Below are 15,582 nucleotides of genomic sequence, written 5' to 3'. Positions count from 1 at the left end.
TTAGGATGAAACAACAAAATCTAAAAAAATTAGAGAAACAAAATCGAAAACAAAAATACGATGATCAACAAGTTCAAGGTACAAATAATTCATCAATAGTTTCTAAAAGAAGTGTTGAAAATTTATATTTCTCACAAATTCAACCACATTTAGGTGAATGGTTTAAAGAATTTGTACCAAAGGGGAAAAGAAGATCACCTGCTATTAATAGAGGATATTGGATTCGTATGGAAAGTATTAGATCAACAGTCATTAAAATAATAAATTCAAATAAGGGAAAAAGAATAAATGTTATAAATTTAGGTTGTGGGTTTGATCCATTAGCTTTTCAATTATTAAGTACACTAAAAGATAATAATTTAAATTTCATAGATATTGACTATCCAGATTTAATTAATGAAAAATATAATCACATTCAAAACTCTTCTAAAATTCAAAATTTAATAGGTGAACCAACCCCAAGTGAATTCAAATTAAATTGTAAAAATTATAAATTAATAGGATGTGATTTAAAACAAACATCACAATATCAAAATTTAATCAATACATTATTTTCAACAACAACAGATCAAATCCATATATTCATAGCAGAAGTATCTTTAGCTTACATGAACCCGAAATATGCAAATCCAATAATAGAAATTTCTTCATACCCAAAAAATTCACATTTTATAATTCTTGAACAAATAATGCCTGATGGTCCCTTTAACGCATTTGCAACAAAAATGCTTTATCATTTTAATCATTTAAGATCACCAATTCAATGTGTTGGACCATATCCTACAAAGCAAAAACAAATTGAAAGATTTTTAAAATATTATAAAAATGTTGAAATTAATAATTTATTTGAAAATTGGGAAATTGTAAATGATGAAATTAAATTACAAATAGCAAAAATTGAAGAATTTGATGAATGGGAAGAATTTATTTTATTTTGTCAGCATTATTTTGTTATACATGCAAGTAATGACATAAAACAAACAAAGCAAGAAATTATTGAAGATATAAAATTTGAAATTGATGAATCAGTGAAATTTGAATTAGTTGGTTCAGATAAATTTGAATTGAAATTTCCAGCAATTGCTAAATTTAACGATAAAATTATTATAAATGGTGGATTAAAACAAATAAGAACTAATGAAACATTACAATTGAATCAACAAGGTCAATTAACTTCCATACAAACTACAAACTCACCATCACCAAGAATGTGTCATTCATTAACTTCAATAGGCAGTAAATTGATTTTAATAGGTGGTAGATCAAAACCAAATGATATATTAAGTGATATTTATGAATTTGATGGATTAAATTGGACTCAAATAGCAAAATTGGAACAACCTAGGTATAGACATTCAGTCGTCATCTTAAATGATGAAGAGCTATTGATATTTGGTGGAACAAGTACCAATGAAAACTCATTTATAAAATTCAATATCACTACAAAAAAGATTACAAATTTAAAAGTTGAAAGTGAGATGGTATCATTATTTAGTGCATCAATGAATTATTCAAATGGTGTAGGTTATATATATGGAGGTTTTAATGAAACTCATTTACCTAAAGTAAATGACAAATTATACAAATTTCATTTAGAAAATGATACAATTTACATTAGGCTGGTAATGCAAGATATAATGTTATCTAGAATAGGTAGTCAAGCTATACAATTAGAGGATAAATTAATTATAATAGGTGGTATATCATCATCTACAATTTTAATTAAGTATACTAATATTTTAACATTAGATTTAACTAATTTAAAATTCAATAGTGTTGAAATATCAGAAGAATTATATAAGATTCATCCACCTATCTTCATTGGATTTAGCGTTGTGGAATTGAATTCAAATGAGAGTTTAGTATTAGGTGGCGGTGCTGTTTGTTATTCTTTTGGAAGTTGTTATAATGGTGTTTATAAATTGAAGTACTAATATTGTAAATAGTATATATAGGGTTGTTTTAAAAATTATCAAATTTATAGAATTATAGAGGTTTAAATATCTGTATCAAATTTAATATTGTAGTTTAACTTTTGTAATATCTCGTTAAATTATCGTTTATTTATATAGAGTTTCTAAATACACTAAAAAGAATTGAATAAGTAAAAAAAAATATACTAAAATTGAAAAAATCAAGTCAAAATATAGTGTGTATAAAAACAAATTGTCTTTTCATTAAATTAATACTCAATCTTGTTGATCTTCATCAATAACATTGGTAACATTTTGTAAAGGATGATGATGATTATGATATTCCTGATAGTAATTCATTTGTGATTGTGGTGTTTGAGATTGTTGTGTTTGTGAATTTGATGAATGATTATGATTATGACTACTTAATAATTGATCATTTTCAACTGTTAAATAATTGGGAACATTATCTATTATTTCATCATTGAATATTTCATTTACTAAATTTGAAGAATTGTTTTGATGTTGATTATGATGTAGGTTGATATCAGTATTACCATTACTATTTGTTTGGAAAAAGGAATTATTATTGTGATTGTTATGGTTATTATTACTATCGTAAGTGAAAAAATTAAATTGTTGAGATGTAGGTACTTGATGTTGTGGTTGTTGTTGTTGTTGTTGTTGTTGTTGATTTGTTGATGAGCCCATTTCTGGTTGTAATTGGTGATTATTTTCTCCATTCACTTCTTCATCATCTTCTGGAGGTGCCGACGGTAATAAACTATTATGATATTGAACCATTTGTTCCTTTTCAGATAACGGGTTTTGTTCTAGATTATTGTGATTATGATATACAGGAACATCTTGATAAGGTGGTATTTCAAGTTGAGTAGATTCTGGAATTGTTGGAATTATTCTATTTGGAGAATGAGTCGATATATTACTTGGTGATGTTGAAGTATGATTGATTGGAGAATTATGATTAATTGGAGAATTTGTGAAAACAGCTGGTGATAAATTTGAATTTGATAATGAACTAGAAGATCTTCTTGATAATTTATCATCTTCAATTTCTAATTTTGATCTATGAGTTCCAATGAATATTTCACTAGTTAATTGTAAGAATTTTTTAGATCTTTTAAATCGATCAGTATTTATAAAATTTGACCTATCTTTTTGATGTTGAATTGAAGAATTGAAATTAAATTGAAAATTTTCTATTGAAGTAATTTGATGTTGTTGATCTTGTTGTTGAATATCTGGTGAATGACGTTCAGGTATTAATTCTGGATCCACTATTACTGATTTACCTGATAAATTTATAAGTACTTCGATAAAATATTGAAATGATACTAATGGACATCCAGTTATTGTTGGGAATGAATCTGCTGGAACTCTTAAAGATGATTGTATTTCTGATTGGAAGGTTACTGGATCAACATATAATGGTAATACAACTTGTTGTAAATCTTTTCTAAAACTTTCAACTACTCCATCAGGTCCATTATCTAGTCGACAAACTCTTACAAAAGTTATTATTATACCATTAAGATCTTGAATTTTTTTCAAATGATTTATTGATAATTTTACTGGAATTGATTCACCTCTTAGATAACCTCTCTGTGGAACATTTAGTATTACTTTAATAGTTGGAGGTGGTTTATTATTTGTAATTGTGATACTGTTATTAAAATTGTTACTATTATTATTAGTATTAGTATTATTATTACTATTATTTTCTTCTGAATTTATTTGTGATATTCTATCATCCATTGAATTATCTGAATTATTTGATGAAAAAGTTCCAAATGTATTAATTGTATTTATAGTTGATGTTGAAGATTGAGTTCGTATTAATTTTCTATTATTTTGATGATTATTTCTTGGATCTCGTAGTATTAATCTCTTGGGTTTTGGTTTTGGTAATGAAGATACATCCATTGGATTTATTAAATTAATTAATTTTTCACTTGTATATGAAGGGTTATGTAATGATTTTTTATCAGTTGATGGGACTGTAATATATGAAGATGAATTACCAACTGATGCCTTCAATATATAATTGATTGATCCTTTACCAAAATCAATAGATGTAAATACTCTTTTATTTGGTAATTTCACTATAAATGGGAATACATGTTCACCTTTAAATAATCCATTATTAAATTCTGTATCATCATTTGTATTAGTTGTTGTTGATGTTGAATTATCATTATTATCATCCCCATATATCCTTATAGTATGATCAAATAATGTATGTTTCAAAGGTCTTAATTTTGAATGTGATGATGCATTTATTTTAATAAATCCAATTAATGATAAAGTTATAATTATATTTGCTAAATTCTTTTTAGAAATTAAAACAATTTGTCCAGATACTTCATCACCTGGTAACCAAATTTTATGAGGATTATCTAATTGAATATAAAATTCATCAACTGCATTGAAATCTAATTTAAAATTTGATACAATATTATTTGAATTTTTTTGATTTATTGTTGTCGGAAGTTCATTAAATAATTTCGGAGTAGGTAGTATTTTTGATACTGCTCGTCTCATGTTGAAATATATATATATATTTATATATTTATAAATCTATTGTTTGTAATAGTTGATGATAATATTTATTATTGATATCATAAGTTTTATTGGTTAAATGTTATAATGTTATTATTAATAGTTATTGTTGTATATTATAATTTTTGGTTGTCAAAATATTAATTTATTTTAATCAATATAGAAATAAATAAATAAAAAATTGAATTATTATTACTTTCTTTTTTTTTAATTTATTATTAGAATCTACACTATTAATTAATATTAATAGTAATACTTTCTATATAATAATATATAACTCAAGGCTTAAAATGATTTAAAAATTTTATAAGCAACAAATTATCACTGACTTCTTCTAAGTTGTTGTAAGTTGATTAGATTGATTGGAATTGATATTCATATATTCAATTTGATGATGGACCAAAATTAAATGTAAATAGTTAATATAATAAATGTATAATAAAGTAAGTGAAATTTTCAATAAAAATGCTTAATTTGTAATCCTTAGTTAGTTTATTCATATACATATATACTATATATAGAGTTATACTTGGTCTACAAATATGAATATTTATTGATAGGAGAAGATTTAAAACTTCTTTTATCCCCCTGTTATATCTAGTTTGTAAAGAGAATGTCATATTGATATATGTAAAAAAATAATTATAAATTTATTTTAATGTAAATTAGGGGAGAGATACATAGACAAAGTTATATTAAAAGGAATAATAAAAGAATAAGTAAAGTGGCTCAAAAAAATTCATTCACTTTTCCATAAATCTAAATTTGTAAATCTTTTTACTTATTTTGAATAATAATCTTTTAAAACTACAAGGTGATTTAATACATTAGATACATACAGTATTTTCAAATTTAAAAAACAACTAAAATCAAGGCATTGTTATTTGATTAATTAATAAATTCCCAACTACATTACTTAATTAAATTAGTAATCTAATTACTTATTGTAGAAAACATTTTTAAGAGAGTATTTGGTAATAAAGTATTTCTACAAAAAAATTACATCATTGTATAATTAAAACTTTCCCTACTTATTCATAATTTGAATTTAAATTGGTATGAATAACAAAATTATATAATAATTTATTATTTCCCCCCTCCCTACATGTTAAAATTATATGATTGTTTTTTATTAATTTAATTTTGATAGAATTATTTATGTCTCGGATATTTTATTTATTATTCTACTTAAGTAATAAAAATATTAAGTAAATCTGCTTCTTTAACATTATTAGAGAATTATCACCAAGTCTTTGGCATCAAACAGAGATTGATTGTTATTATTCAATAATCTTACAATTCTGAAACAAAGATAAATGTTCTTAAACTTTTAATAATAAAGCTTCTCCATTTTAATTCCTTTTAAATCTTTTTCTTAGCAAGATCAAAAATAATTTTGACAGACTCGATTACAATTAAAAAAATCTTATAATTCCAAGAATAATAAAGAAATAGTAGAACATAAGAAATATAAGAAAAAAAGAAATGTAATGTAAGAAATGCAGGGAATACTGTTAATGACGTAATTAAACAACAGTTATTGATCAAGAAAGACAGTATTTCACATACCAACAGTTTGTTAACGGTAGCATATTTCTACGAACATAAGAATTCTACTAACAAGCTGAATTCGTAACTCTGACATATTTGAATTTGAGATTCAAATTCCGATTTAAAAAAATATAATGGTTAGATAATGCAAGATTTACATGAATTGTTTTATAATTTTAATGAAAATTATGTATTTATATGCAAAATTATTTTTCAAGTATGTAAGTATACTCATATGAATGTATTTTTTTTGTTTTTTTGCAACCTTTTTCAAGTACAAATAAATATACATATGAGTATACATATACGAAAGGCATTGAAAAACTTACTATAGTCTAGAAGTGTATAGTGCATAGTCATGTTATAAATTTTCAAATGTTTTTAATGTTTATTAACTTACTAGTATACAAATATATTTTATGACCACTTTAACCAAATTTAATCAAAAGTTTTTTTAGTACCTTTAAATTCAGTTGATTTTCTTGGTGTACCTGTAGGAGTTGCTGATCTTTCTCTACCACCAAAACCTCCTCTTCCACCTCTACCACCTCTTGAATCACCTCTTCCTCCTCTTGAACCACCTCTACCACCTCTGAAACCACCTGGACTATTATTATTATCTCTTGGAGCTGAATAATCTAATCTACATGGTCTATTTGCAATTAATTCACCATTTAATGCTTCTAAAGCAGCTTTTGCTTCATCAACAGTTGAAAATTGTACATAACCAAAACCTTTTGGTTGTTGAGTATCTGGATGAGTTGGTAATCTACATGATATAACAGTACCATATTCTCCAAATATTTCAAATAAATTATCTCTATCAGCATTAAATGATAAATTACCAATAAATAAAGTATCTGATGGTGGTGATTGTTGATCACCAAATTGTTTTGCTCTATCATTTGGTTTTGATGCACGAGGTTTACTTGTTGACATATCTAAATTAACTGGTCTACCATCAATTTCTTTACCTTGCATTTCATTTAATGCTTTTTCTGCAGCTTGTTTATTTTTAAAATCAACATAACCATAACCTCTTGATTTTCCTGAATCTCTTTCCATTATAACTCTTGCTCCAATAACATCACCAATTGGTTCGAATTCTCTGAATAACCAATCATCGTCAATGTTCCATGATAATCTACCAACGAATAATGTAGCTTGTTCTTCTTCTGTTGATGATGATGATGATTCTGTGGTTGAGTAATCTTCTGTTTTGGATTTTTTGACTGGTTTTGATTCAACTTCTTCTTCTTCTTCTTCTTCGTCTTCTTCAGCTTTACGTTTTTTAGATTCTTCTTTGTTTTCTTCTTCTTCATCTGATGAAGAGTCTGAATCTGAATCTGAATCTGATGAACTTGATGATGATGAGGATGAGCTTGAGTCTGAATCACTATCTGATGAACTTGATTCTTCTTTTTTGGCTTTTTTGGTTTCTTTGACTTCTTCTTTTACTTCTTCTTCTTCTTCGTCAGATGAGCTTGAATCGGAGTCTGATGATGATGACGATGATGATGATGAACTTGAATCTGAATCACTATCTGAGGATGATGATGATGAAGTATCTTCTTTTTTGCTTTCTACTTTTACATCTTCTACTACTTCTTCTTCTTCATCTGATGAACTTTCAGAACTTGAACTTGAACTTGAACTTGATTCATCGCTTGATGAGCTTGATTCACTAGATGATGATTCTTCTTTTTGTTGTTTTTTAACTTCCTTTTTGGACAATTTCTTGTCTCCCTTTGATGATGATTTAGCCATTATTTATTGGTATGCGAATTAGTATAGAATTTATAAGAAAGATGAAACAAATATTTAGTTTTGTAAATAAAAAATATATTTCTAAATCTATCTCTTACGACTGTAAAACAAAAAGAGAAAGTGAAAAAAAAGAAAATTATTTAAGATGAGCTTGCGTTTTTTAATTCTGGGGATGGAGCGCGCACTGTTTTTGACGATACTTTATACTATCTAACCATAACATGTTACGAAGTAGACTGAAAGTTCTTACTATAAATCAGATCTAAGTAGCTTATAGATTTGAAAACGTATTAAATTACTCCAGCTACGATTTAATTTATTTTATATCAAAAAAAATTAATTTTCTATAGCATTCTTCGAGAATTTACGTTCCTAACGTTTTAGGCTCTTTTTTTCACAATTTTGGTTGCAAAATTAAATAAAAATTTGGAGAATAGTTTTGTACATCAGTATGAAGTACATTCGTTATATGTAAGTTATATGTAAACTTGATTGCTGATTTTCTTAGAGACACAGAAATGAAGTTATTTAAGACCCGTACCAGCCTAGGTCCTCATGCCACAATAGCATTTAGTACTTTTTCTGAGTTAATGAGCATATGAGTTACTTTTATTATTTGTTCTGATCTCTGAACGTGGAGAGGATTGTACCAGAATTACTCTCGGATTGGTGAAAAAGAATCTGATTATATGTACATTCAAATCAATTTGAAATTCTTATTACCCCTCAATTATTAGCAAAATTCAATTGTGTGTCAAACTTCTAAGATTTCTTCGATCTTTGACACTCCCTTTTCCGGTTCCTGTTTGCGGAGATTTTTTCATGTACATATTAATATAACATGACTAAATTGAAATAATTTTTCAGATTTTTCAAATCATTTACATAACACATCTACTAACTACCTATCTTCAAAACTCACTATCATTGTATTGTATCAAAAATCATTATTAATGTTACAGTTCAATACAGTGTTTAAACGAGCTGCGTCTCGTATACCACCTGTAAAACTACAGTATAAAAATATGCTTAAGAATCCATCAATAAAATATCCACCACCAAAACAAATAAATTTAACAAATAGAGAATGGCCTTCAAAAGTTATAAAAAAAGCTCCGCGTTGGTTATCTACAGATTTAAGAGATGGAAATCAATCATTACCTGATCCAATGTCAATACCTGAAAAAAAAGAATATTTTCATAAATTAATTGATTTAGGTTTTAAAGAAATTGAAGTAAGTTTTCCTTCTGCTTCACAAACTGATTTTGATTTTACAAGATACGCAGTTGAAAATGCTCCAGAAGATGTTGCAATTCAAGTTTTAACACAATCAAGAGAACCGTTAGTTAGAAGAACTATTGAATCAGTTACAGGTGCTAAAAGTGCTATTATTCATATTTATCTTGCAACTTCTGACATATTTAGAGAAGTAGTATTCGGAATGTCCAAGGAAGAAGCAATTTCTAAAGCAGTCGAAATCACAAAATTAGTAAAATCATTAACTAAAGATGATCCAACAAAATCAGAAACTAAATGGAATTTAGAATTTTCACCAGAATGTTTTTCCGATACTCCAGTTGAATTTGCTGTTGAAATTTGTGAAGCTGTTAAAAATGTTTGGGAACCAACTGTTGAAAATCCAATGATTTTTAATTTACCTGCTACTGTTGAAGTTGCTGGTCCAAATGTTTATGCTGATCAAATTGAATATTTTATTAAAAATATATCAGAAAGAGAAAAAATTGTAGTTTCAGTACATTGTCATAATGATCGTGGTTGTGGTGTTGCAGCAACTGAATTAGGCTTATTAGCTGGTGCTGATCGTGTTGAAGGTTGTATATTTGGTAATGGTGAACGTACTGGTAACGTTGATTTAGTAACTGTTGCATTAAATTTATATACTCAAGGTATTCCACCAAATTTAGATTTTTCAGATTTACAAAGTGTTATCGATGTTAGTGAACGTTGTAATAAGATTGATGTTCATCCAAGATCACCATATGGTGGTTCTTTAGTTGTTTGCGCTTTCAGTGGTTCACATCAAGATGCTATTAAAAAAGGTTTCAGTTATAAAAGAGATGATCAAAGATGGGCTATTCCATATTTACCATTAGATCCAAAAGATATTGGTAGAACATATGAAGCAGTTATTAGAGTCAATTCACAATCTGGTAAAGGTGGTGCCGCATGGGTTATTTTAAGATCATTAGGTTTAGATTTACCAAGACAATTACAAGTTTTGTTTTCAAGCGTTGTTCAGGAAAAAGCTGATTCATTAGGTAGAGAATTGCAAACTGAAGAAATTGTTGAATTATTTAAAAAAGAATATCTTATTGAATCACCATTAAAATTAAATGATTTTGAAATTACAAAAGGTAAAGATTCAAATAATAAGGAAATATTTGCAGAACTTTCAAATAATACTATAATCAGAGGTCAAGGTAATGGACCAATTTCTGCTTTTATTGATGGTATTTCAAATAAATCAGGTACTTTATTTGAAGTCTTGAATTATTCTGAACATATTTTGGGATCAGGTACTTCCTCAAAAGCTGTTTCTTATGTACAAATTGGTTATTTAAATGAACAAGGGGAGAATGTTTCAAAATGGGGTTGTGGTATTAGTCATGATGTCAGTCAAGCTTCAATTGATGCAATTTTAAGTGTTGTCAATTCATTATTTGCAAAAGGTTCAATTAAAATTTAAGTAGGATTAAAAGTAATTTAAACTAGCTAAAGCTGTCGGTATAAGGGAATTAAAAATAAGTGTATAGTAGTGAATAAATTTGATATTTATTAACTAAAGCGGTATTCTTAAATTGACTAGTGAAGTATATCTGAAAATTAATCTATCGTATTGATGAATTGAATTCAAGTCGGGTAACTTTATATCACGTGAAAAACTCTTTTATGCAGTCTTGTAACTTTGAAAATATTACACTACTAAGTTAATTATTGTGTATTGAAAAATTAATTTTTTTTTTATTTTTCATTTTTTTACTTTTTACAGAAAAATTTTTCACTCTAAAGATTTTATAATAGATTTTTTATAAATTTTTTATATCTTTTTCATTTTTATCATTTCACTTCATCACTAATAAAAAATGTCAACCACCACCCCAGTCATCATTGATGCTAAAGGCCATTTACTTGGTCGTCTTGCTTCAATAGTTGCCAAACAAATTTTAAATGGTAATAAAATTGTTATTGTTAGAGCTGAAGCTTTAAACATCTCAGGTAACCATTTCAGAAATTTATTAAATTATAAAGATTACTTAAGAAAATCTACCAGATATAATAAAACTAAAGGACCATTCCATTTCAGAGCTCCATCAAGAATTTTTTATAAAGCTGTTAGAGGTATGATTCCACATAAAACTGCAAGAGGTGCTGCTGCATTAGAAAGATTAAAAGTTTTTGAAGGTATTCCACCACCATATGATAAACAAAAAAGAGTTGTTGTTCCACAAGCTTTAAGAGTTTTAAGATTAAAACCAGGTAGAAAATATACAACTGCTGGAAAATTAGCTTCAGCTGTTGGTTGGAAATATGAATCAGTTGTTGATAAATTAGAAGAAAAAAGAAAAGTTAAAAGTGCTGAATTTTACGCCAAAAAGAAAGCTCTTAATAAAAAAATTGCTGCTGCTCAAGCTAATGCTGATTCAGAAGTTGTTACTAAATTAGTTGCTTTTGGTTATTAAATTTTGATATAATAAATTTTATAGTGTTTTATTATTATTATTGAAGAAAAAAAGTTAAAATACATAAAAACATTTTAATATTTGAATTAAATTGTAGTTTTCATTAAGGATTTGTCAATCTAAAAATGCATTGAGTGGAATAGAATGAAAATATCAAAATTAGCACAAAGAGTACGAAGGGCTTATTTAACGCATTACACTTACATTTTAAGTCGAATTAAAATAAGGATTAATTGTTAATTGTGTGGTATTAAAACATAATTTCAGAACTATATAATTTGAAAAAACTTACAATTGTTTATAAAAAATTCAGACTCTATTGATTTGCTCTTAATTATTGTTTTGAGACAAATACAATTGTTTTTGTAAAGAAGTAACATTGTCTTTTAATTGATCTCTTTCTTGTTTCATTATGTACAAATCAGCTTCCAAATCTTTAATTTTCATATTGTAATGGGCATTATTGATAACATTTCCTTCATCTTCTTCTGGATGTTCAGATGCGTCAGTAAATTCATTAACAGCTGGACTTCTTGTAGCTGAGGAAGCAGCCTTTTTAAAGATTTTCAATTCATTATTTTCTTTGATAAGTTTTTCCAATAAGTTTCTTTGATTTATAAATTCATCTTGATTTAATTTTAAGGCTTTTGAAGTATTGTTAACTGATTGTAAACTTTCTTGATAATTTTCTTCCAATTGTTTTAAATTAGAAATTTTATTTTGTAAATCTTGTCTTAAATTATCAATTTCAACTTTTGATGCATCATCATTTTGTTTACCAATTCTTAATAAATCATTAACTTGTTGTTGTAATTTTGATACAATTGGATTATTCTCTGGTGTAATTGATGGTGACACTTCTCTTGTTGATGGATGTTTAACATTCCATAAGTTGACTAAATTTTCTAATTGAATTGAAATATCTTTTCTTGATTTTGCAGTACTTAATATTGATCTATTATCTGAAAACTCTCCTTGTTGTGGTATTTCTTCATTTACTTCAATTTCATCATCATTATGTATAGCTTTATAATTTTCAAATTCTAAATTCAAATTATCAAATTTAATTCTCCAATCATTTATTTCTTTATTTAAGACTTCTTGATCTTTAACTTGATAACTTAATTTATCAATTTGTTCTTCTTGAACTTTTATAACTTTTTGGAAAGTTTCTAATTCACCAATTTGATTATTCATAAATGGTTCAAATTCAACAAATTTTTCATTCAATTTAGCATTCTCTTGTTCCAAATATAACAATTTATTATTTAATTCTAATCTTTCTAATTTGTATCTGTTTAATTCCGACAAGTTAGTTTCATTTGGCAAATCTGGATTGAAAGCATTTGGATCAAGTGTTGATTTCAATTCGTTTATCATTAAGTTTTGATCATGAATTTGTTTTGAATATGATTGAGTATCATTAGCATGAGTATTACGGAGTTGAGTATTTTCTTGTTTCAAATTTTCAATGGTTTCTGAAGCTCTTTGCATTTGCTCCTTTGTTGAATGTTTCAAATCATTTAATTCATTAGTCAATTCAGATATTATTTTTTTCACTTTTGAATCTGTTGGTTGTGATTGTTGCCTTGTTTCAAAACTTGTATCTGGATAATGTGATCCTCTAAAACTACTATGATTTGGATAATGAGATTCTTCTTCTTCGTCTTCATAATCTTCTTCTTGATCAACAAAACTTGGTCTATCAACAAACTTTGGTCTTTCTTCATCTAAGGCAGCGGTTGGTGCTGGTTCGCCTAAAGTGTCGTGACTGAAATTTTGTGATTGAGCATGAGAAAGTCCTTCAGAATGACCTAAAGCAGCTCCAGCAGCTCCAGCAGCAGCAAATGCAGCGGCCACACCAGTGTTCGAAATACCATTTGATGGAGCTGGATCATCTAACTTAGGATCCAATGATCTTCTTCTTAAACCACTTTCAAATCCATTAATAGGATTAGGAACTTCTGAATGATCAATTGAATCATAAGGATTTATACGTTCTTCATCTTCCTCTTGGTCAGCTTGAGATATTGTTCCCGATGGTACTTCAACTTCAACAAAATCATTTTCGACCCCATTTTTACGTTCTGGTGATGGTGATGCTTGTGGTGTTGCATAATCTTCTGGACCAGCCGAAAAACTTCTTGCATGACGATCGTAATTTTTACCGCCAAAATCAGCACCAGCTGCTGAAGCAGCAACTTTTTTAGGTTTTCTTTGTTCAACAATAGGTATTACTTCTTCTTCTTCTACATCAAGATGATCTATTGGTTGTTGATGTTGTTGAATTTGTGATTGTGTATGGATTGGTTGTGGTTCAGATGGACCCAAAATGAATTGATCAATCAAATTTGCATCCAATTCATAAATCATTGTACCAACTTCTTCACCGTTAAAATTTTCGTAAGTATCAAAGTTATGAGGATCACTAACAATATAATCATTTTTATCACCACCCATAATAATTAATTTATTATATTTTGGTAAATAAGTCATTGAATGACCACATCTTGGACCAGGGCCATTTTCTTCTGCCCTTTCATCTAATTTATACCAGACCAAAGTATTTAGATTTAAAACATATAATGAACTATAAATGATACCACTAAAATCATTACCACCGTAAATATATAACTTATCATTTACGACACATGATGAATGTTCATTTACTGGTAATGGCATTTCACCACTTGTATTGACTTGTTGCCATTTTTCTTCTTCAACATCAAATACCCATAAATCATTTGAAACTTTTTCGTTATTGTATACACCACCAAATATATAAATTTTATTCTTGTATACTGACATTGAATGATTAGTTAATGGAGGAGGTTTAAAATTATTTAATGGATCAACTAAATTCCAAGTTGCCTTTTGAGATTTAAATGAATTTAATTCAAAATAATATAAATCATTGAATACATCATTTTCTAATTGACCACCGAATAAATATAATCTTGATGAAGAATTATTTAATGAAATAACTCCAATTGTATGACCATATCTACCATTTGGTTTATTCAAAATATGTGATGGTATAGTATATTTATGATTATTTATATTAAATAAATAAAAATTATTATCAGGAAATCCATGAGAATCAGTCTCAACAGTATCACCACCATATATTATAAATGCATTACCACATAATACTGATGAATGACCAACTCTTGCTGGTGGATTATTATTATTCACAATTTCAATATTTTCAGCAATATAATTTAAAACTTCTCCATCATTACTTTCTTGAGGAGTAATTTTCCAAGTATCACCAAATACTGAACCATCTTTTAACCCACCCATTATAAAAATTTCATTTTTTTCACTAGAAATTGAAGATGCTGCATGTCTATATCTTGGAAATGGTGAATCAAATATTTTAAATCTATTCCAAGGATTTGTTACATTTAAATTAGGAGGAGCACGGGATTTATAAGGTAATGATTCTACCCCACCATAATGATGATTATGTTGTATTGGTTCTTGAATTGATGGCATTTTTTTATTTTGAGGATATTCGTCAGTATCGTAATCTTCTTCGTCAGTTAATGAATGTCTATTATTTAAATGATTAATACCTGAATGTTTATTTTTAATTCTTGGAGATTGTGGAGGTGAATTTAATATTGAGAATCTATTAGATTTTCTTTTTGATGATGAATTTGTTGTTGAAGGTGAAGCTTGACTATTTATTGATAATCTTTTTGATTTAGTTTTTTCAATTGAATTAGGTGATGATGTTGATGATGTTGATGATTCTTCTAACTTCTTTTTGCCAAACTTAAATCTAGCCATTAATATAAAAATTCAAAAAGAAAATTTTAATGAAGAAAAAAATTTAATAAAAATCTAAAAATTAATTAAATACAACTTTCTTAAATTGGAAAATATATATATATAATATATATTTGATAATATAGATGTGATGATAATCCAATTTTGAGTTATAAATTAATGATGTAAATTTAAGTAATTTAACTTTATATCAATTATTATTTATTATTCTCTTTGTTTAATATAATTTGTGAATTGGTTGTCAAAAAAAAAAAAAAAAAATTGGATGAAAATA

The 15,582-nt window shown here is 26.9% G+C and overlaps 6 protein-coding genes across 6 annotated transcripts; 3 read left to right on the top strand and 3 right to left on the bottom strand. All coding sequences in view use genetic code 12, as the record gives it.

Annotated features, from left to right (window-relative positions):
- Positions 1-5: 5 nt before the first annotated feature.
- Positions 6-1,934, top strand: KGF54_001231 (tRNA methyltransferase; the record flags this gene model as incomplete). Its single annotated transcript, XM_051761578.1, has 1 exon — positions 6-1,934. The coding sequence occupies one exon, from the start codon at positions 6-8 to the stop codon at positions 1,932-1,934; it is 1,929 nt and encodes a 642-aa protein (XP_051621627.1).
- Positions 1,935-2,189: 255 nt separating this feature from the next.
- Positions 2,190-4,475, bottom strand: RIM8 (Rim8p; the record flags this gene model as incomplete). Its single annotated transcript, XM_051761577.1, has 1 exon — positions 2,190-4,475. The coding sequence occupies one exon, from the start codon at positions 4,473-4,475 to the stop codon at positions 2,190-2,192; it is 2,286 nt and encodes a 761-aa protein (XP_051621626.1).
- Positions 4,476-6,482: 2,007 nt separating this feature from the next.
- KGF54_001229 (uncharacterized protein) lies at positions 6,483-7,811 on the bottom strand (the record flags this gene model as incomplete). The annotated part of the gene is made up of 1 exon (XM_051761575.1): positions 6,483-7,811. One exon carries the CDS (start codon positions 7,809-7,811, stop codon positions 6,483-6,485), a length of 1,329 nt encoding a protein of 442 aa, XP_051621625.1.
- Positions 7,812-8,836: 1,025 nt separating this feature from the next.
- LEU4 (2-isopropylmalate synthase) lies at positions 8,837-10,519 on the top strand (the record flags this gene model as incomplete). Its single annotated transcript, XM_051761574.1, has 1 exon — positions 8,837-10,519. The coding sequence occupies one exon, from the start codon at positions 8,837-8,839 to the stop codon at positions 10,517-10,519; it is 1,683 nt and encodes a 560-aa protein (XP_051621624.1).
- A 397-nt stretch (positions 10,520-10,916) lies between these two features.
- Positions 10,917-11,513, top strand: RPL16A (60S ribosomal protein uL13; the record flags this gene model as incomplete). Its single annotated transcript, XM_051761573.1, has 1 exon — positions 10,917-11,513. The coding sequence occupies one exon, from the start codon at positions 10,917-10,919 to the stop codon at positions 11,511-11,513; it is 597 nt and encodes a 198-aa protein (XP_051621623.1).
- A 330-nt stretch (positions 11,514-11,843) lies between these two features.
- KEL1 (Kel1p) lies at positions 11,844-15,308 on the bottom strand (the record flags this gene model as incomplete). Its single annotated transcript, XM_051761572.1, has 1 exon — positions 11,844-15,308. The coding sequence occupies one exon, from the start codon at positions 15,306-15,308 to the stop codon at positions 11,844-11,846; it is 3,465 nt and encodes a 1,154-aa protein (XP_051621622.1).
- Positions 15,309-15,582: the final 274 nt, after the last annotated feature.

Source organism: Candida jiufengensis, assembly GCF_024610255.1.
Source record: "Candida jiufengensis strain CBS 10846 chromosome Unknown scaffold6, whole genome shotgun sequence".
In the NCBI taxonomy this organism is placed as follows: domain Eukaryota; kingdom Fungi; phylum Ascomycota; class Pichiomycetes; order Serinales; family Debaryomycetaceae; genus Lodderomyces; species Lodderomyces jiufengensis.
Note: the sequence above shows the minus strand (reverse complement) of the source record. Positions and strands in the feature narration are given on the sequence as shown.